Source organism: Melanerpes formicivorus, unplaced genomic scaffold, assembly GCF_026170545.1.
Source record: "Melanerpes formicivorus ecotype bairdi unplaced genomic scaffold, bMelFor1.0.p_v2 SCAF_7, whole genome shotgun sequence".
Taxonomy (NCBI): domain Eukaryota; kingdom Metazoa; phylum Chordata; class Aves; order Piciformes; family Picidae; genus Melanerpes; species Melanerpes formicivorus.
Window position 1 is genome coordinate 8457306 of NW_027142359.1, and position 20394 is coordinate 8477699.

The 20394-nt window shown below is 39.2% G+C and overlaps 1 protein-coding gene across 2 annotated transcripts in view; it reads left to right on the plus strand.

Annotated features, from left to right (window-relative positions):
• Positions 1 to 1035: 1035 nt before the first annotated feature.
• Positions 1036 to 20394, plus strand: part of CFH (complement factor H) — a 37497-nt gene continuing 18138 nt past the window's right edge. For both annotated transcript variants that reach the window (XM_068140888.1, XM_068140889.1), the window contains exons 1-9: positions 1036 to 1205; positions 4334 to 4519; positions 7235 to 7340; positions 8668 to 8744; positions 10460 to 10654; positions 12719 to 12889; positions 17367 to 17546; positions 18497 to 18697; positions 19927 to 20106. In XM_068140888.1, the coding sequence (XP_067996989.1) occupies positions 1145 to 1205; positions 4334 to 4519; positions 7235 to 7340; positions 8668 to 8744; positions 10460 to 10654; positions 12719 to 12889; positions 17367 to 17546; positions 18497 to 18697; positions 19927 to 20106 (1357 nt within the window). In that variant the 5' untranslated portion in view covers positions 1036 to 1144. The remainder of the gene's footprint in view (positions 1206 to 4333; positions 4520 to 7234; positions 7341 to 8667; positions 8745 to 10459; positions 10655 to 12718; positions 12890 to 17366; positions 17547 to 18496; positions 18698 to 19926; positions 20107 to 20394) is intronic.

Genomic DNA, 20394 nt, shown 5'->3' on the forward strand with positions numbered 1-20394 from the left:
CTTTAGTAACTTGGTCCAACCTCATAATTGACTCTGCTTTGCACAGGAGTTTTGGACAAGATAATTTCCTGAGGTCTCTTCCAAGCTGAACTTTCCTGTGATCCTGTACCTTGACATAAAGTTTTGCCAGTACAGGGCCTATGTGGTGATATTTTGGCTGTGGGCTGTGCCCTCAGCAATATTTGAATGCAGTCATATCTGTTCTCAATGCAATAGCTCTGCTTCCTTAGGTAAAAACCAGCTGCCTCTGGTTGCATAACTGCTTAGGTGTTTCTTAGCAATTTTTCTACCTGCCTTAGAAGTCCTGAGGCATGGTTTACCTGTGGAATTCACTCTTCTTTGTTAGAGGATGGAGATGACTAAGTCAGTCAGTTGATGGCCCAAGGAATAGGTGAGGAAGGAAAGAAAGATAAAGTTCCGGATTATATATCCATTTGGTTAGGGTAAGTTTAATGAAGGACTTAAAAAGATCACAAACACAAGACTGGAAAGAAGTGAATCAGATCTTATGTTGCACAAGGGGACATTTAGAGTGGATATTAGGAAAGATGTCTTCACTCTAATGGTCATCAGGCACTGGAACAGGCTACCCAAGGAAGTGGTGGAATCATCATTTTGGAGGTGGTTAAAAGACACTTGCATGGTATTTGTGTAGCAGAGAAGTTATTTTTTGCACACATGTAATGTAAATTTCTGCTGTGTAACTAATAATGTAAGACACAAGGAATCACAGAATAATTTATTTTTACTACTTCTTTTGGATGCCAAAAGAAATAAGCTTGTCTGAGTATGGGAGGGATTAGCAGGGGGAAAAAATGAAGTACAATGTAAAAACAAGCAGGCCACAGGGGAGAACTGTGGCAACCAAAATTGCCAGACACTCATTTATGTACTCATTTAGCAAAGTTTGGAGAGGGGAAAAAAAAAAACCACACACACAAAAAGCACACAAAAACACCCAAAATAAACACTTGTATGTTGCAAGAGGATTAGGGGAAGTGACTGCTGAAATCAGAGTATAAATGCTCTGCAAGGTCAGTCCCTGGAGCAGTTAGTGAATAAACCAGGAGTGGTAATAACACAAAGTAATCAAAAAAGCAGGTTATGATACTGAATGTGTTTGGCGAGTTTCTGAAACTCTAAGATGTTGTTCCTGGGCTATACAGCTCTGCTGTTATCTTGGATGCATTGTGCTGCAGAAAGAGGTAAGTTATAATGTGAAAAGAAAACCAAACCCTTTCTTAAAGTGTATGTGAAGTTTGCAACTAAAGCAATATATCAATAAAATGTTTGCATTGTAGCCTATTTTAATGAACTTCTGGCAATAACAATACTTGAGATTTCTTCTGGCAGTATTTAGCACCTTTAGTGTTTAGCATCCTCTCACAGGTGTTATTTCATCTGTTTATTTGGATAACTGCAGTTGTTATTAATCTGTCACAGAACTTTTTTAATGGTTAGTATCCAAATAAACTAGAGCCAGACAACTCATGAAGTATGTTTGCTAATTATTTGAACATCTAAAACCTGCAAACAGGTGGGAGATTAAAATAGAAAATGAATATTCAGTAAATGTGCACTTCTTTCTGTGTGGCTAAGCTGTGAGATAATTTGAGAAACAAGAATGATTACTAAACAGACTGAAAAACTTACAAGGTATCTATTGACTAACAGACTTGTTTTAATCTATTAAATGAGGTAAATATATGCAGGCATAGCTTTGTGCGTGTTTAAAGATGTAGCTAGGACTCTGGGTATTTATTTTTTTCTGAGAAGCCCCTGATAGTTTCTGTGCAATTTATTTTTCTTGTTACTGTATTTCCATTGTTTAATTATCTGTAATAATTCAATTCCTTTACTTTCTGTCTGGATTTCTTTATATAGTCTGTGTGGAAGTGCTGCTATGTGATTTTGAGCTAATGTAATAAGTCTTTACTTGGTTTCAGTTGGTTTTAATTTTAGGTGAAGATTATGAATATCCAATTGATTTTACTTTGAAAAATGAGGGCATTAATGAAATGCATTATCTTTTTAATTTATACTCATAATAAATACTGCTCCAAAACAACTAATAAAATCTTAAGTTGTTTGCAAACAAGTCAAACAAAGTCCTGGAATTTGAAAAGAAAGTTTGCCTGAATTTTGCACTTCCTTTTCACAATGCTTTACTTAGAACAGAGAGATTGCAAAGGAATGTGAATGTAGCAATGTTTGATTTATTCAGGACAACTATTACCGTAAGTCACTCAGGGTTCCTGGTTGAAGCTTTGTATTGAAAGTCTGCATGAGTTATTTGAGAGCTGGGCGTTTGCATGTGGGCTGAATACTATCTGAATTCATTGTGCTTGACTTAATGGAAGCTGCTGCCCTTATAATGACAGCAAGGAAGCAGCTTGGACTGTTTCTAACACAGGTCAAGTCACATATAAATACTAAATGATTAGTTCTGGCTCTCTTGGTCCCTCAGTAAGAGATTTGAAGGTATGCATTTAGTGCACCTTTTCTAACATACAAATAAAACCTTCCCCATTTTGGTGAGTACATACAGTGAGTACATGATGTAATTGATAGAGTTTTGAAGTACGTCCTGTCAGCAGATTTCTTCTTATTAAGCTACTACAAATAACTGCATTAAACAACAATGAAAAAGAAACAGAAATACATATACATGCTGTAACACTTGATGGTAACACAAAGTTTGACATCAGGGTAGGGGTGGTGAAGACAGCCAGAAAGAAGCATGTCTTAGTAATGATGAAGAGACTATCAGGAGATAATCTTTTGTGCCTTTTTCTTTTTTTATTTTGTTTCCAACATAGCAGAGCAGCTCTCTGTATTAAATGCCCTATTTTTTAAATCATAGAGTTCAGAGTGTTCTTTTCTCAGCTTGCCATCTGAAAGCACTGATTTTAATAAGCTCTAATGAAAAATATGTAGTATTAGAAAAAAATCCTTTTCTCACAATTACAAAGAACTTTTTTCTTTGGGGGGTGGTGGTGTGGTGTGTGTTTCATGTGAAAAGTAACCATTTTGAATACATTTGAAAGACAGAAGTAGCTAGAGGAGTTTTGTTCATTTTGCAAAAAAGTTAAAAAGTGAATGTGGCTTACTCTTGGTAAGAAAAGTCAAATCTCTGCTATCTTACTTTGATAGTAGGGTAGTACCCTCTAGTGGGCAGAAGCAATAATTTGTATTCAGAGGAGAGTACTTACTGAAGCAGTTGGAAAAACGTGAAGGTGTGGGTATAATCTTTCCTTAGTACCTCAACAGTGTCATCAAAGATTGTCTATTCTAGGCTACTTAAGACAGCCAAAATAAAGTTGTAAGATCTACAATGAACATCCTTTTCTATTTTCAAAATGTCATAGCTGCAGAAGACTTAAAATTGTACAGCTTTTTTCTTGTGACAAATAATTGTTAAACAATTTCCTAAAACTGTGCTTCTAGTTTGGTATGTACTCCACCATTTACTCTTTCATTAAGAGCTCCCCGCCACATGCTTCTTTCCACTTTGGTTTTCCTCATTCTCAAGCTGTTGAAGGACTTCTTAATAAAACCAGTTCAGAATAATTTCTAGTAATTTGTATGAGCCTGGCTATACATTTCATGGGCACTGAAGAAGATTCAAGAAGGAACTTTTGGGAAAGGACTGTGTAACATTGAGTTGATGAGAAAGATCAGACAACACAATCCACCCCTCAGACTGAATCAAGATGCTTTCAAAGTAACAAAGATCTAAGTGAATACTCAATATTAATTAAATAATTTAATAAATAATTTGTCATTACGGGGTAATCTCATGGACAAGTGACAGTAAATTTTGGACTATCAAGTAATCTCAGCATGGAGAGAAAGTTTAGGTAATGTAAAGGTGAGGGTAGATTTGACAGAACTTGATCAAATGACACATGAATCTAATGTCAGAAAGGATGGGGGTGGCTGCAGAAGAAAATAATTAGAGAGGAAACTTTGCAGAGTGCACACAGTTGCAGAGTTGGTCATGAGAGGGCAGGCTTGGAGGAGCTCCTGCAGATGGAAGGGTAAGGGCTAGCTGTGATTAGAACCAGGGCACTAATCTCATCTCAACCTTTGCAACTAAAAGCTATTCCATGACTGTTCTATGCAGTTTCCTGGCATTCACTTGATTATTAATATTCTTCTAAATGTCTATTCATATTCCTACAAAATGTGGCAGTTTCCTGGTTTGTGATGATTAAGTGCTTGCTCAATCACAAATGTCCCCAGGATTTCTTGCTGCGTTTTCTAGTGTAAAACTGTTTTAGCATTTGTAGCGTGTTCTACACTCACCAATATTTTTATCTGCAATATTCAGCTTGTACAGAACCTCCTCCTAGGAGGGTTAAAGAACTCCCTACTGAATTATGGGACAAACCTCCCTACCCACACGGGACTCAAGTAACATACAGATGTCGGCCTGGATACATAAAAGTTGGACGAATTGTGTTTGAGTGTGCTGATGGAAGATGGAAGCAACGCCTCCCAGGGGCAGAATGCAGAAGTAAGTATGCAGGCTTTTGACCTGACAACTTTTTCCTTGCCAGTGATGTCAATGGGAAATTGCCAGTGTATCTTTAGCTGTAATTTGCTAATTTCAGCATCCATTAAAATATCATCCTAAGAGGTATGTATATGTAAGGAAACATTTTTTGAAGTCTCAAGCTGTGCAGGGGGAAGTTTAGGCTTCATCTTAGAAAGAAGTTCTTCACAGGAAGAGTGATTGCCCGTTGGAATGAGCTGCCCAGGGAGGTGGTGGGGTTGACATCATCCCTGGAGGTGTTTAAGAAAAGACTGGATGAGGCACTTAGTGCCATGGTCTAGTTCATTAGATAGGGCTGGGTGATCGGTTGGACTTGATAATCTTGGCGGTCTCTTCTAACCTGGTTGTTTCCATCATTCCTTTTCTTCAGATCACAGGACAGAAGGTCTTAGACTCATAAAACCATAGAATCATAGAATTGTTTTGGTTGGAAAAGACTAACCTAAGCATACTACCATCCGCATCTTACTGTAGGACAGCCTGATATTACTAAATGAAGTTAATTTGCTAATAAGTTTTTAGGAACTTATTTCCAACATTTTTATTTTTTCTTGAAGTCTAATGCAGATGAACTTTACAGTCTAAACATAGTAAAGCAGTAACCATAGTTAGTGAATGCAAGTCAAGAGGCAGTACTGTCTTCTTTTCAGTTTTTTCAGCTTGTTCTATGAAAGCTATAATTTCTTGGAAGTGGGAAGTTACTTTTCCCAACCTTCTTTTTTAATCTGTGAAGGAAATTTCATGTTTTCTAGTATACTGTGTTAAGAGTTTAGAAGTAAGATAAGTAAGTAAGAATTCATTAGTGAAGATATGGAAGTTCATTGTTGTCAGCAGATACTTCTGTATTAAATGAGTTTTAGACACAATGAAATTTTAGACACACGAGCTGTTTTTTTCTGACATTTCTAACAGAGAATTTTTACTAGTAGAATATACATGTTTGATTTGATAATGTAAAATCAAGTCCCAGGTGTCATTCAGAGATGAATACAAAGGCTGGGCTTAAATGAGTTGATAAAGCTATTACTAGTTTCTATTACATGTTTTATGTAGTCATCTTCTCAGGTTTTATAGGTATTTGTGTAACTACTCAGAGAACACACATCTAATTTGGTGTTGATTTTTAGTAAGGAATTTTAGTAAATATGCCAACCTAGGGAGTGGATGCTGACACTGGCAAGGTGCAGGTGGAAGGACAAAATGGATGGTGTGCCACAGGTTAGTGATCAGTTGGACCTGATGATCTTGGAGGTCTCTTCCAACCTGGTTGATTCTATGATTCTGTGATCATGTTGCCTTTTCAAGACAGGCCTAATTAGGCAGCAAAATTGATCGTGAGGTTGGTTGTTTTCTTTGAATTTGTGGCAGTTTCAGGCTATGCCTTTAAAAATGCTGCAGATTTTTGAGCAGAAGAGTGGAGAAGTATCAACAATTCAGAATTGGGTGTAAAAAAGAAAACAAAAGATTATTCTAAACTAATTTCATTGGGCAGATGTGTGAGATGTACCCCTAGCATCACACATCCCGCTTCATTCCTTTCTTCCTTCTCTGGCTGCTGCTTCTGCTCTGCTCAGCTGGGAGAATTTTATCGCCACTGACCTTGAGATAAGAACACTAACGACTAATGATGCTTTGAGCTAACAGGACTCCTAACCTCTTTTCTTTTTTCCTTCTAATTGAACAGAGAAGGCAAGGGGAGGTTAGAGGAGAGCGGAGCAGTTCCTCCGCTCCTTTTTAGGATCCCAGAAAGGGGGTTCAGGGGGGATTCCGTGCTGTTTTCTCTTTGTAAATACCTGTATAATATTGTAAATACTGTATATTTGTAGTTATTCATTGCAGTCCCTTGTAGAGTGTAGTTATTGCTTGTAAATATAGCTTCCATTTGCTTCCGACTGAGTGAGCTGAGCTTTTGTTAATGTGGTGGTAAATTCCAAACCATTACAGAATCACACCAGAGCAGGTTTAAAAACTGTTCAAACAGCTCTTCTTTGGAAAAAAACACAAGGATGTTGATACAGTCAAGAAATAATATTGCCTAGTTTGACAAGGACTAGGAAAGACTTCTTCAGAGATGGTCTAGTATGTTTTAGCTATGCAGTTTGTTTCATGGGCCATATTATAACACTAAATATGGATAAATGAGAGGGACCATGTGTTCATGGTGTTTGCAATTTTTTTAGAGATCCAGAGCAGATAGTAAGGTCCAGACCACAGGAACAGTCCTATGGGGAACTTTGAGCAGAAAGGGCAGAGTACAAAAAGACTCCTTAGATCATCTCTCTTAGCACAATCCCATCAGACATTTAATTTCCAATCATGGATAGATTCTGTAGCGGAAGCTTTGATCAGTTTATGTCACAAGCTGTAAGAAAAGCTGACGTGACATTGTGCAGTTAAATTAGTCGTAATACTTGAGCTCAGCCTTTTCTTTCTTTATTTATTTTAAATTCAGCAGATCCTTACTCAAATACGTTCTCATTGAGGATAGTGCTTAAAAAATGGGAGGGGAGGCAATGCATTTGCTGAGATAATACTGAGTGGCTTTTTTTTTAGGTTTTGAAAGGCTCATAATTGCTGCAAACTACTAGAAAATTGCTGTCTTTCACATTTTCACATTCTTATTTTCTTTCTTTTGTTTGTTTCTGTCTTTTTTTTCTTTTTATTTTTTTTCCTCAGATAAGCCCTGTGGACATCCTGGAGATATTGAGTTTGGTTCCTTTGAACTTACCACTGGAAGTGCATTTGTATTTGGTGCCAGAGTTGAATACAGATGTGATGATGGGTAATAGTTATTTAATTCAATAGATGGGAGTTAACACGAGGTGTGAATGTTAAAAGGAGTGTCAGTTATAGATTTGTTGTCTGTAATGCATCCGTAACTTCCTAGTTTAATACTTGGTTATTGTTTGGTTTAAAATTTTGCAGTTGCAGTAGTACTGAACATTACTCTTTATGTCTGGTGAGACATAGCTCACAACTGAACTCACACACCTGAAACTGTCATCCACAGTGCCTGAAATACATAAGCTGCACCTAACTTGAAATCATGGCTGCCTGACCAGAAAAGAAAAATAGTAATCTGTCTGTAAAACTTCCTCAGGACTCCACCATCAAGTCAGCCCAGCTGGAAATGCAGCTTTGTATGCTGGAATCAGTGCTCTCATTAAGCAGTCATGGTGTAGTTATGTTAATGAAGTCATTAGTCCATTCAGCTGTCTCCTATTCAGAATCACAAATCACCAGTCTTGCTTAAATATTTTTTGTGCATTGTGAAGTAAAATGTATTGAAAAAAATGTTTGAAGACAGACATTTGTGGTAGAGTCACAAACATGTCTTCTCCCTTCTCTATTAATTCTCTCCTACAAAATCCATAGCAAGGCAAATATATAGTGTTGTGCTTAGTTAAGTGTGCCTATGACAGGATTCTTTCCTCCTGAAATGCAAATCAACCACAAGCATGGTTCAGTGGTTTACCCAGGCTTTTGCAGTCTTTGTATGGTTGAAATGTAGTCTGAATTCCAAAAAAACACCCCAAAAAAACAAACACAAAAAACCACCCCACCACAACTCCAAAATCAATAATCTCTTTAATCCCTTAAATCAGACAGTTTGTCACTATGATTTCAGACTAGCTGTGCTTCCTGTGGATACATTTCAGACAAAGAAGAAGCTATGTTGCCCACGAACCTAATACTAACTCGTCAAAGCATGATGTATACATATGGTTTGGATTAAGTTCTGTTATGATGCTTTCACATGGCTTTCAGTCATACTAGATCTTATGCAACAGGACTTTTACTCTGCTTGCTATTGATAGTGTAAATTACCCCTAGGTTACATGTTATGTAGCCAAAGCTTGCTATCTCTGTAATGAAGAAATAATTTTACAGATTACTTGCTACTTTCTGATTTATTTGTTTTCCCTATGCAATTAAAAGAAATAAAATAGGGAAGACGCAGCTAAAAAAAGCTACTTGGTTTGGTGACGTTTTGGTTAATGTGTGCTAGAACATATGAAACCCGCTTGCTTTGCTTCAAAACCAGCAGCACTGCTGTTTCAGTCATGAAACGAGACTGCATTTTATCAGTTTACCTTTTATTTGCTAAGCTACTGGATGCTCAGCCAAAGAAATTACCGTGAGTGTCAGGCTGATGGATGGAGCAATGACCTCCCTCACTGTGAAGGTAAATGGAGCTTGACATTCAATTCTTTATCAAACTGTCATCTTATCTGTTGGATACTATCTAAAACTAGTATGTGAGCTCTCTGCTCACATGTTTAAATTCATGTTATGCAGCAGTGAAGCTCGGCCATTATACTCTAGTAAGCACTCAAGCACTTCTTTAAAAGCTTTCACCTTCAGATGGTCTTAAAGTTCTGCCTTACCTAAGGGCCCTGATAGAGCAGATGTCTCCAAAACATGGTTGCAAAAGACAGATGGGATGAGGTGTTTCGAGTGTGTGTGAAAGCATGTGTATTTTTAGCTAGTTTTCTCCTCCAATTCTGTGAATATCCTAACCATTAAGGTTTTGGGTTAAGTTCTTCTGCCCTCTAGCATACTGTGGAAGAACTTCAGTAAGTAAGAATGAGAAAGCAGACCTCAAGACATAATAAACTGATGATTCAGATGATGTTTACCTGATTTTGGAAGCCTTTTCACCAGTTTCAAACCTGTATGATTATGAAAATAGGTTCCCTTTCTTAAAGACAATTTTTAGCTGGTACTATTTCGACATACATGTTCAGCAGTGGAATATCTCTTTGGGTTAAGCATCTAATGTCAGGAAAGGGTCTCCTAAGTAAAGAATCTCAAACAAAAGTAGGCATCTTATTACTCTCTAGAGTTTGTTGGCAGTGATTTTACATTTGCTTGTTCTCAGATTCTTCACATTTCATTTACTGGCTTTTGAGTGCCCTCAATTTTAGGCATACAAGTCTCTGTCCGTACAGGACGGAGCAACAGTTTCCAACATTTTTTTTTTCACATGTCACCAAGATAGTGCTCTTTCAAAGTCCTCATAACATTTTTCTTGCATGACTGAGAAGTTTCTGTTAGGACAAAATATGATAGGAAATGAAAGAAAGTGTTTGTTTAAGGTCATACTTGTGAGGACTCTATGACATAGAATGTGAGCTCATAGAAAAGATAGATGGGTTATAAGATGGAAGATGTTATCAGGGAGAATGGGGAGCTTTGGTAGGGAAAGCACCAGCCAGTTTTGGACATGCTCAGTGATACTTATGTGAACATATAAGAATGAGCTTTGATAGCAATTTCTCCCATAGTAAGAAATATCTGATGTCATGTGTTAATTCTTCTTTTTTCCTGCACTTACAAAGTCAGGAGATAGAAGAAGTCTGAATTCATGGCTTACATTGCATTTGCTTTAGTAATATAATTGTTCTGACATCCTTAAGGAGGATTTTTAATTACTAACTGAACTGTTGCAGTCAGTCTGTGACACGGCATTTTTCCAGATATTTGTCTATAGCAGATTCAGTTTGGCATAGCTCCTTTAATAGCCCTATGTGTCAGCCAAGGATCATCTAACCATCTATAGAATTCATAGGATCAAAGAATTATTTAGACTGGGAGAGACCTTAGAAGGTCATACATTTCAGTGGGTGCTCTCTCCTTAACAGTGAAGGGCAGAAAAGAGAATGTTGAGAGCTGGCCTGCAAACCTCCTTCTATGTCAGTCTGTCTTCCTGTTTGGGGTTTTCTATTACTTCTGCTGCAAGTCTTATCTGAACATACAGCAAGAGGGTTTTTAAACTCTGTAAGGAAATTACAGTGAGTTTTCTGTATTTTATCTTTTTTAATGCATCAGTCTGTTTTACAAAATAAACCTCACAATGTTGGGGTTTTTTTCCTCCTTTCATTTTGTTTTATTTTCCAGTTGCAAAGTGTTTACCTGTTGAAGCACCAGAAAATGGAAGAATAATTACAACTGGTACCTTTGAGCGAGACAGAGAATATTCCTTTGGCCAAGTTGTAAATTTTGAATGTAATGCAGAATACAAGCTGGTTGGAGATAAAGAACTAATTTGCTCTTCTAATGGACAATGGAGTAGTGATGTGCCTCAATGCCAAGGTAAAAAAATGGACATTATTTATTTGTAATTAAGAAGCTATATTCTCACAGACTTCTGAGGACTGATTACCATATGGAAAATTACAAAAGTTTTCTTTGTTCTATTATAGTTTGCCTGTAAATAATTTCCATTGCCTGTACAAAGAAGTAGGATAAGAAAGAGAACTCAGAGAATGTTGGATACTAATATAGTCATAATGGACCATCTGTTTGTTCCAGATTTTCATTACAAGCTGTATGTTTTGCCAGGCAGCAGTCAATTTCTTTGAAACTAGTTTTGGTATGTCTACATATGATTCAGTCACTTCAGTGTTGATCTAACTGAAGTAGTCACAAACAGTTTTCAATCTATGTGAACCAAGTTGAAGAAACAGGTATGACTTTACTTCATTCATATTCTTAGGGTATACAGAATACAAAGAAGTCATGATGGATTTTTTTCTTTCTTCAGATAAATGTGTTTTGACAAGTTAGAAGTTTGTTTCATGTTTAGCTTTTACAGAACCACAGAATCCCAAAATAGGTTGAAAGGGACTTCTGAAGGTCCCTCAAAGCAGTCAGCTGGAGCAAATTGCTCAAGACCATGTCCAGCCAGCCTTTGAACATCTGCAGGGATGCAGACTCCACAGCCTCTTTGGATAACTCATTCCACACTTTGACCACTCTTGAGCGGAAAAATTGATTTTTTTTTCTTATTTTAAAGTAGTATTTCTTCTATTTCCATTAGTGCCAATTGCTTCTCATCACTGAGTGCCAATGACAAGGGTCTGGCTCTATCACATTTACTTCTGCCTGCCCCACCATTGTCAGAAAGTTATACATATAAGCAAGATCCTCCCCTGCAGGCCACCTATTCTCTGGACTGTTGTAAGCTTCTTTTTATCTAACATTTTTTTTCCAATTTCTAAATTTATCTTCATGTCTCTTCACTGGACCTGCTCCAGTATGTCCATATCTTTCTTGTATTGGGCAGCTCAGACCTGGACACCATACTCTAAATGTCATCTTGCCAGTGATGAATGGAGGGAAAGGATTACCTCTTCTGACTTACTGGCAACACTCTTCTGGTGAAGTCCAGAATGCTGTTTTCTTTGCTTGCTGCAAAGGCACATTACTGGCCCCTGTTCAACCTTACTTGTCCATCAGGACTACCAAGTTTTGTTCTGCAAAACTACTTTTCAGACAGTTGGCCCCACACTGCCCCACCAGCAGTTTGCACTGGTAGGTGGAATTATTCCTCCCATTTTGCAAGTAGGAATTGTGTAGGATTGGATTGCAGGATGAATCCCAGGAACTTTATGGTAACAGTCACTGTTAACTATTCAGCCCATTAAGTCTCATAGATTATTTATATGTCATCTGATTGGAAAGTATATCTTTAGAAGGGCATGTCAGGATGGCAGTTCCTCTGAGCTATGTTTCATCCTTCCATGTAGCAAAGGAATCCAACAGAGCTCTTTGGTGTCCTGCTCTGTGGCCTAGGAAATGAAGCCTTGAATATTTTCTGGCTTTATGAATGCAGTTTTTGGAAACTGCAAGATCTCAGTGATTTTATTTGGTTTGGCAAGGAGGTGGGGAAGCTGAGTTTCTTTTATAGATTCTAGTGTCAGTTTCACAAACAGTTTTATTCCCATTTTCCTGTTGAAGCCATGATTGTCTATTGCCTATGAAAGAGCATTAGGTTTGCTGGAAATTACAAGCGAATGAAACTTCTCAACAATGGAAAAATCTTACAAGTTCAGCTAGCCTTGTTGCTTATTTTAGAATGTCCCTTTTATACTGATCTGAGACCCATTAAAATCCAAAGCAAAGTCCTAAAATCCATCTCATGAACCAATTTGCTGGTGATGCTGTGCTACACCACACTTTCTACCTGCCGCCCACAATCAGGTCATTGCAGAGTTCTCAACTAAGTTTCAAACAGTTTCCAAATACAAGTCTTTTGTGATGTCACATGGGGGAAAAAAAGAAAGAGACAAACCCTAAATTCTATTCCAACAGGCATTTATTCTTAGCAAATAGAAATAACCAAATATATATGGATTTTGTTTTTCTCAATTTCAGAGATTCTCTGTAATGTGCCAAAAATTATGCATGGATATGTACGTTCTTCAAGGAGAACTTTCAAGGAATCTGAAAAGCTGCAGTTTTCCTGTGATGAAGGATACGCATATGGTGAAAGAGCAGATGTACGATGCACTGAAGCAGGATGGAACCCAACCCCATACTGCACTGGTTAGCCTTGCCTAAAGTTATTTTGCACATCTGGTGTGTTTGGAATTGATTTCAAAGATTAGGAAACTACATAAGTTAATTTGTTTATAACAAAAGAAAGCCTTCCACATCTGACTAATCTCCCATGAAGATCTAGAAGGATTAAATGTTAAAGGGAGCAAATAAGTGAATGAGAGTTTTCCTTGGAGAGCAGTAGCAAAACCAGTTAATCTTTTGTTAAACTTCAGTGTAGTTAAACATGTCACAGTATCACAGTATCGCTAAGGTTGGAAGAGGCCTTGAGGATCATTGAGTCCAACCTATCAACACAGACCTCATGACTAGACCATGGCACCAAGTGCCATGTCCAATCTCCTCTTGAACACCTCGAGGGATGGTGACTCCACCACCTCCCTGGGCAGCCCATTCCAATGACTAATGACTCTCTCAGTGAAGAACTTTCTCCTCACCTCGAGCCTAAACTTTCCCTGGCACAGCTTGAGACTGTGTCCCCTTGTTCTGGTGCTGGTTGCCTGGGAGAAGAGACCAACCCCTTCCTGGCTACAACCACCTTTCAGGTAGTTGTAGAGGGCAATGAGGTCACCCCTGAGCCTCCTCTTCTCCAGGCTAAACAATCCCAGCTCCCTCAGCCTCTCCTCATAGGGCTTGTGTTCAAGGCCTCTCACCAGCCTTGTTGCCCTTCTCTGGACACATTCAAGTGTTTTGATGTCCTCCTTAAACTGAGGGGCCCAGAACTGGACACAGTACTCAAGATGTGGTCTAACCAATGCAGAGTACAGGGGTAAAATGACTTCCCTGCTCCTGCTGGCCACACTATTCCTAATGCAGGCCAGGATGCCATTGGCCTTCTTGGCCACCTGGGCACACTGCTGGCTCATGTTTAGGTGGGTGTCAATCAGCACCCCCAGGTCCCTCACTGTTTGGCAGCTCTGCAGCCACTCTGACCCCAGCCTGTAGCTTTGCACGGGGTTGCCATGGCCAAAGTGCAGCACCCAGCACTTGGACTTGTTGAATGCCATCCAGTTGGACTCTGCCCATCTGTCCAGCCTATCAAGGTCCCTCTGCAGAGCCCTTCAACCCTCTAACTGACCAACATCTGCTCCTAACTTGGTGTCATCTGCAAATTTGCTGATGACTGTCTCAATGCCCTCATCCAGATCATCAATGAAGATGTTAAAGAGGATGGGGCCCAGCACTGATCCCTGGGGGACGCCACTGGTGACTGGCCACCAGCTGGATGTGGCACCATTCACCGCCACTCTCTGGGCTCGGCCCTCCAGCCAGTTCCTAACCCAGCATAGAGTGTAGTGGTCCAAGCCACGATCTGACAGCTTAGCCAGCAGTTTGCTGTGGGGGACGGTATCAAAGGCCTTGCTGAAGTCCAAGTAGACCACATCCACAGGCCTCCCCACATCCACCAGACGGGTCACCTGATCATAGAAGGAGATCAGGTTGGAGAGGCAGGACCTGCCCCTCCTAAATCCATGCTGGCTGGACCTGAGCCTTGGCCATCCTTCAGGTGCGCAGTTATTGCTGCCAGGATAATCTGCTCCATCACTTTCCCTGGCACTGAGGTCAGGCTGACTGGCCTGGAGTTTCCAGGTTCCTCCATCCAGCCCTTCTTATGGATGGGGACCACGTTGGCCAGTTTGCAGTCATCCGGGACCTTACCGGTGAGCCAGGACTGGAGGAAAATGATGGAGAGCAGCTTGGCCAGCTCATCTGCCAGCTCTCCCAGCACCCTAGGATGGATCCCATCCGGCCCATGAAGCAACAGTTGCTCTGCACAAATAAGATTGATGCTAAAATATTTAATGGAACATTAGTGGCTGTTCTTACTTTATTTTTTTTTATATGATTCTGAATTAGTAGGGAGAATTCTTGAGTTACAAATAAAGTCCTGGTTTGGACTAGGAAGGATGGAACTGAATCTCTTTACTCTTTACTGCAAAGACAATATTTTAGCTAAGGAATGGAAAAATCAGACACTAAAAAGTATGTTTAAACAAGTAGGGGGAAAAAAAGTATTCATACCAGAGAAATTACAGAAGGAATCTGAAATTTTTACTGCGGGGGGAAATTAGGGAAGGGATGTGAGGTTTAAGTCCTATTGTCTTCATATCATGTCTCAATACCTTTTAAAGTGTGTTTACCATGAACATTATAGGCACAAGTCAGTGGCTGTGCTCTATGTTGGGTAAAGAAATATTTTGTTTGACATCATATGAATTGCAGTAGTATGAATAAAATTGGGGAAAGATAATAGTCTTAGCTTGATAACCTACTTATGAATCACAAGCTGTTCTCTGAGGGAGAGATACAAGTTAATGCATCTTCAGGTTCTTCCCTGTGTCACCATATCCAAGCCTCTGCGACTTGTAATCATAGGACTAGTCATTCAGTAAAATACAACTCAGCATTTTACTTTCTATGAAAATCTGACACAATGGAAGTTTGCTTGACCTACTGAACTAACCTCTGTATTTTGTCTGAGTGTACTGAGAAGTCTTACTGCAATTTGATGAGACTGAGCAGCCTGTTACTAGTCATTATAACCATGCTTTACATTTCCAGACTAGTTTTGATCAACCTGTTCCAACCAATTTTAAAAAATTATCCTTATTTCGCTGATGAAACTTCAGTAAGAAATTGTTAATATGCTGTGCAATCTTTCAGAAATTACTGGAAATTGCAAAAGTATCCTTCAAAGTATCTTTCAGATTAATTGAGTTTGTAAACCTTCTCTCCAGAGTGCTTCAGAAATAGTAAGATAGTGTTGTAGGAAGCACAACCTGAAGCTGATATGGCCATTTCCAGAGGAGTTCAAGAAAATGTGAAATAGTCCAATTTTAGAAGGATAAGTAGTCCATTGGTGGCCATGAGTGTATAAGCCTAAAATTGCAATGGAATTGCAGAAGACAGCTGAAGACAACAATGCTTTCCACACAACTGTTGTACCAAGAGTCATATACAGCATGGAATTCACCAACCCTAAGTGCCATGGACATGAGTTGCTGTGTAAACACAGATCAAAGTACCATGGTATGCATGAATCCTGCCATTGTCCACAACTCTTAGTCTAGAATGAAGACAGCAATTTGTTTAATGTTACTTGCACAACCATATTATCCATGGCATTCAAATTTGCCAGCAGCAACTGGCTGAGAATCTCTGCAAATTAATATATTTACGATGCTGAAAGTTCCTCTTGCTTTCTAACTCCCAAATGCCTTTTGAGCAGTTAAAATGATAAATCCATCATTTTTGAGGCTAGTCCTGGTTGACATCAGCCCTCTGGATCGTGGATTTTAGTTTAGTTTCCCTCAGCTACAAAACCTTAAGACTATATTTAATTCTCCAAATCCCACAAACAGAAATATGCATGTTTTGTCCCAGTTGAAATACTTGGGTATAAATTTGGGGGCAATGATTGGTGCCTTGAATTGTTTTCAAGAAATTGCCAAACATCTGAAACTTGAAAACGATTTTGGCAACAGGGCAACACTGTAGGATGTTATGTACCACCCACCTTCCTGGGACCTCTTCCAGAAAGACTCAGTAGTGATATTAATTAATATGCATTGCCTATGGTTTAACAACAAGCTGCTTTTGACAAGGGCCAAACAAAACATTTTTCCAGACACTGCTATGCTGGGTTCTAATACTTGAGCCATCTTCAAATAGTGGTTCTCTATCCTACCTGATTTATCACTGAGCCTAGATGATTCAATTGTACATGCATACAGCTGCTTTTCACATCAGAACCAACCTGTAGTAACCTTATAGACATCCCCTCCCAGCCCTCAGAGTGTTGGTGATATTTTCTGAAATGGAAGTAAAATACAAAAAAAAAAACCAACCCACAAAAACAAACCCAGCCAAAAAAAGAAACCCCAAAAGAGAGGCTTCAGTTTATAATTAACACATTTGCCTGGCTTTTCTAAACATAAAGATACCAGGATGTTTTCAGAACAGCATTCTCATCCTTCTTCAGTTTTTAAACTAATTCTAGTGGCAGTGCAAGAATCTAATCTCAATCACATAGTCTCTAAAGATCAATTCCTAGTTAAGTATAGTTATACCTCCATTTGGGACCTGCCAGTGAACCTGCCTGTCTATGGGACAGTGTCCATAAAACGGCCCAGGAGAGGAGTGAGTGAGTCCAGCATAGGTCAATTTGAGCTCCAGCTGTGGAGTGACCTACTGGAAAAGGTTCTTCAGATTCACTTTGATCACCTCTAGTTCTTGCTCTAACCATTCTCTTTGCAATTAAGTTTTAATCTTCTAATTAGCATGATACCAGCTGTTACTGTCCTTTTACAGAACTGTATGTTTCTAAAAGCAGAAGAGAAATGTAACCTTTTCTTTGCCCTAAGAAACATTTTTTTAACAATTTTATGCAGTTATGGTCAATATGCTCTGAAAATAAGAATTTGCCCAACAGTTATAAACATCCAGTTCTTCTCTTTTTATTTAGAAATTACATGTTCTCCTCCAAAAGTTTCCAAGGGAACCTTTAGACCTCAAGAAGACAACTACAAAGCAGGTGCTATAATCACAATACAGTGTGAGCCTGGCTATAGATTTAAAGCATTGACTGGCAAAACCACATCTGAATGCACCAAGAATGGCTGGGTGCCTGAACCGAGTTGTGTCCGTAAGTAGTTCTCAGGAATAAAGATGCAAGATGTAAAGTTGATGGAAATATCCCAGTGAAAAAGAGTTCAGGGGATAAATTTAAGAAACTTCCAGGGCTTGACCATGCTTTTCAGTAGGTAAGTAGCATACCAGTCAAGACAAGAGGACGCAGTGTATGTTAAAGTATCCACACTAAACCTGAACATAGGTAATGGCTGAAAAGTATCTTTCATCATAATCATCAAGTTTTAGATTTGTACTTCTAGCTGTATGTTGGTATTAGGAACAATTAGAGTTTTATTCTACCTATTATAATCTGTCAAATAGCAAAACATGGTATTTATACTTGTTGGTGAGTTCATTCTTGGCTTAAACTGCCCATAGCTCCAATGATAGTTTTGCTCAGTAGGCATGATATTAACAAACAAATAAATCAATTAGCAATTCATTTCATAATCTAGCACTCTTTTATCTTTGGTCACTGAGAAAAACTTAGAAAATAGGATCTGAAAGAAACCATGATGAAATCAGTCTATGCAAATTAACCTTTGGATAAGTTGATTTGAGCTACTGGTGAAAAGTGTGCTGGTAGGTTCTGGATGAATCTTTTCTCTATAATATGTGTGGGTTCTAAAATTGAGGTATCATCCTCAGACCGCTTCACTCACTTCACTGAATGGCCTGTCCAGTGGGTGATCTCCTCTGCCCTAGCATGTAGGCTCTGGGTAACAGCACTTCGGGAGGAACCTACCTGCCATGGCCAAGTAGGTCACCCTTGAATGAAATCTTCTGGGAACCTCCTATTCCTAGCTTGTTCCTGAAAAGGATCAGTTCTTTTGAGGAACTGAGGGCAAATTGTCAGTCTCAGAAAACACTCAAATGGTGAAGCTGAAGCTGAATTAATTGTATCCTCTTGTTTTTCTTTTCCATGCATGCATTGATATTGCTGCTGTTAAATTCTGTTTCAAGAGAAAAAATGTGACTACCCAGCTATAGAAAATGGCAGGCTAAGCAGCTCGCTGGAGTACTACAGGTACTTTTACTTCCCAATGATGGCTGGGCAGCACATTGATTACTACTGCTTTCCTGGTTATTCAACTCCAACTGGAGAGTCCTGGGTTCGAGCAGCCTGTACTGGAGGGGACTGGTCTCCAGAGCCAAAATGTCTCAGTAAGTACATTTCCATTATATGCTCGATGTTTTTATAATTATCAAAGGTCTATGCAGCAGAAATTGTGCCAGTAGAGCACAAGATGGAACAATGAACAATTTGTTAAAGTAGAACTGCTTTAGCTGACCCCTATGGCTGTGCTCAGACTGCCGTCTTGTCTGCAGAGCTCAAACTTTCAGCTGCAAAGTGACACTGAAGTGAGTACGGCTGAAATTATGCTTTTGGATTTTGAAGACTCTTTACTTCTGAAACTAGTCATGACATTGAGTAACACATAGGAAATAGTTCCTTTATCCAGCTTCCATTTCACCTGCATGCACCTGCTTTCATCTACACATAGCTACACAGAGAGCAGAAATTCTCTGTCTGTATCTAACTATATTCTTCCTTCCATGACTTGAGCACTTTCTCTAGAGGTTCCTGTCTAAGATCCATTGCCCAGTCCCTTTGGACAATATTTGGAGCTGAGAAGGTGGCACACTTTTGCAATCAGCTGAAAGCAAGCATGGCATAAGGAAGAGATCCAGATACCCTGACTTAATCATGGAACTATAGAAAATAGATTTAAGGCTGTGAGCTGAGGCCTCCTCTCCTAACACAAATCTTCAGTTACAGTAAAGATGCTGCCTACTAGAGGCTTGGAAGTGGATTCCACAAGGTTGATGACCTTTCCCTTTTGCCCTCAGTGCAGGAAATTATTGGAGTCCTGCCAAGAGGAAAGGACCAGTTACTGATGTACCAGAGCTATAGCATTCCTTCATCCATCTTCCTTGTGTCTTGGAAGTGCAGGATGTTATGCAGCCAGCGTGCCTAACTGTTGTGAAAATCTGTAGATCTGGTTTGAGAGACTGATACATTTGCACCAAGGTGAACACAATTTCCTGGAGGCAAATGCTGAAAATCACCTGGGGCAGACATCAACCTTTTAGAGACCAAACCAGAGCTGGTGTACATGATGCTAGATGCACTAAAGTTAGCCAGACTTGCTTAGGAGCACTAGGTAAGTGCTATTGTTCACTAGACCACTTAGTAGAAGTCCTTAATCTCAGGGAAGTGAAACAAAAGATGCTTTCATTCAGGTTTGAATGCAAATGTCTTTTGGGAATAGGAGGCTATGGAAAGATTCTTGGAGGCTTGTTTTTAATTGACTGTCTTCCTAAGAGTTGCTTTACCTCAGTTCTTGCTGTACAGATTGCTGTGGTTAAATGTATTTCCCTTTCTTCTTCAGAACAATGTTACATCAGAGATCCGGAAAACGGTTATTTCTTACATGGGCGGAATGATCCTTACAAGGAGGGTGAAAGAGCTAAATATACCTGCGACATTAACTATTACACTGAACATGAAAATGGGGAAGTCACATGCACAAAGGATGACTGGTCACCTCCACCAAAATGCATCCGTAAAAGTGAGTGCGCTTGTGTTTTGTTGAGGTTTGTACCTAAACCCAATGTATTCAGAATCATCATTTCACCTACATTAACCCACCACCACTGTTCACTAGCTCCAAGTCTAGATGCTCTACAGCTGAAACACAAAGCTGTCATTCTCTCAACTGTCTCTTGCAGCTCCCCCATCGCTGTGGCCTGCTGAGGTCAGTCGCTATACCAACATACAGAATGTAATCCATGTATGGCTCACTCGAGTCTAGAATATGAGCTGTGGAATAAGAGGCACAGTGCCTTTCTCTTCAGTA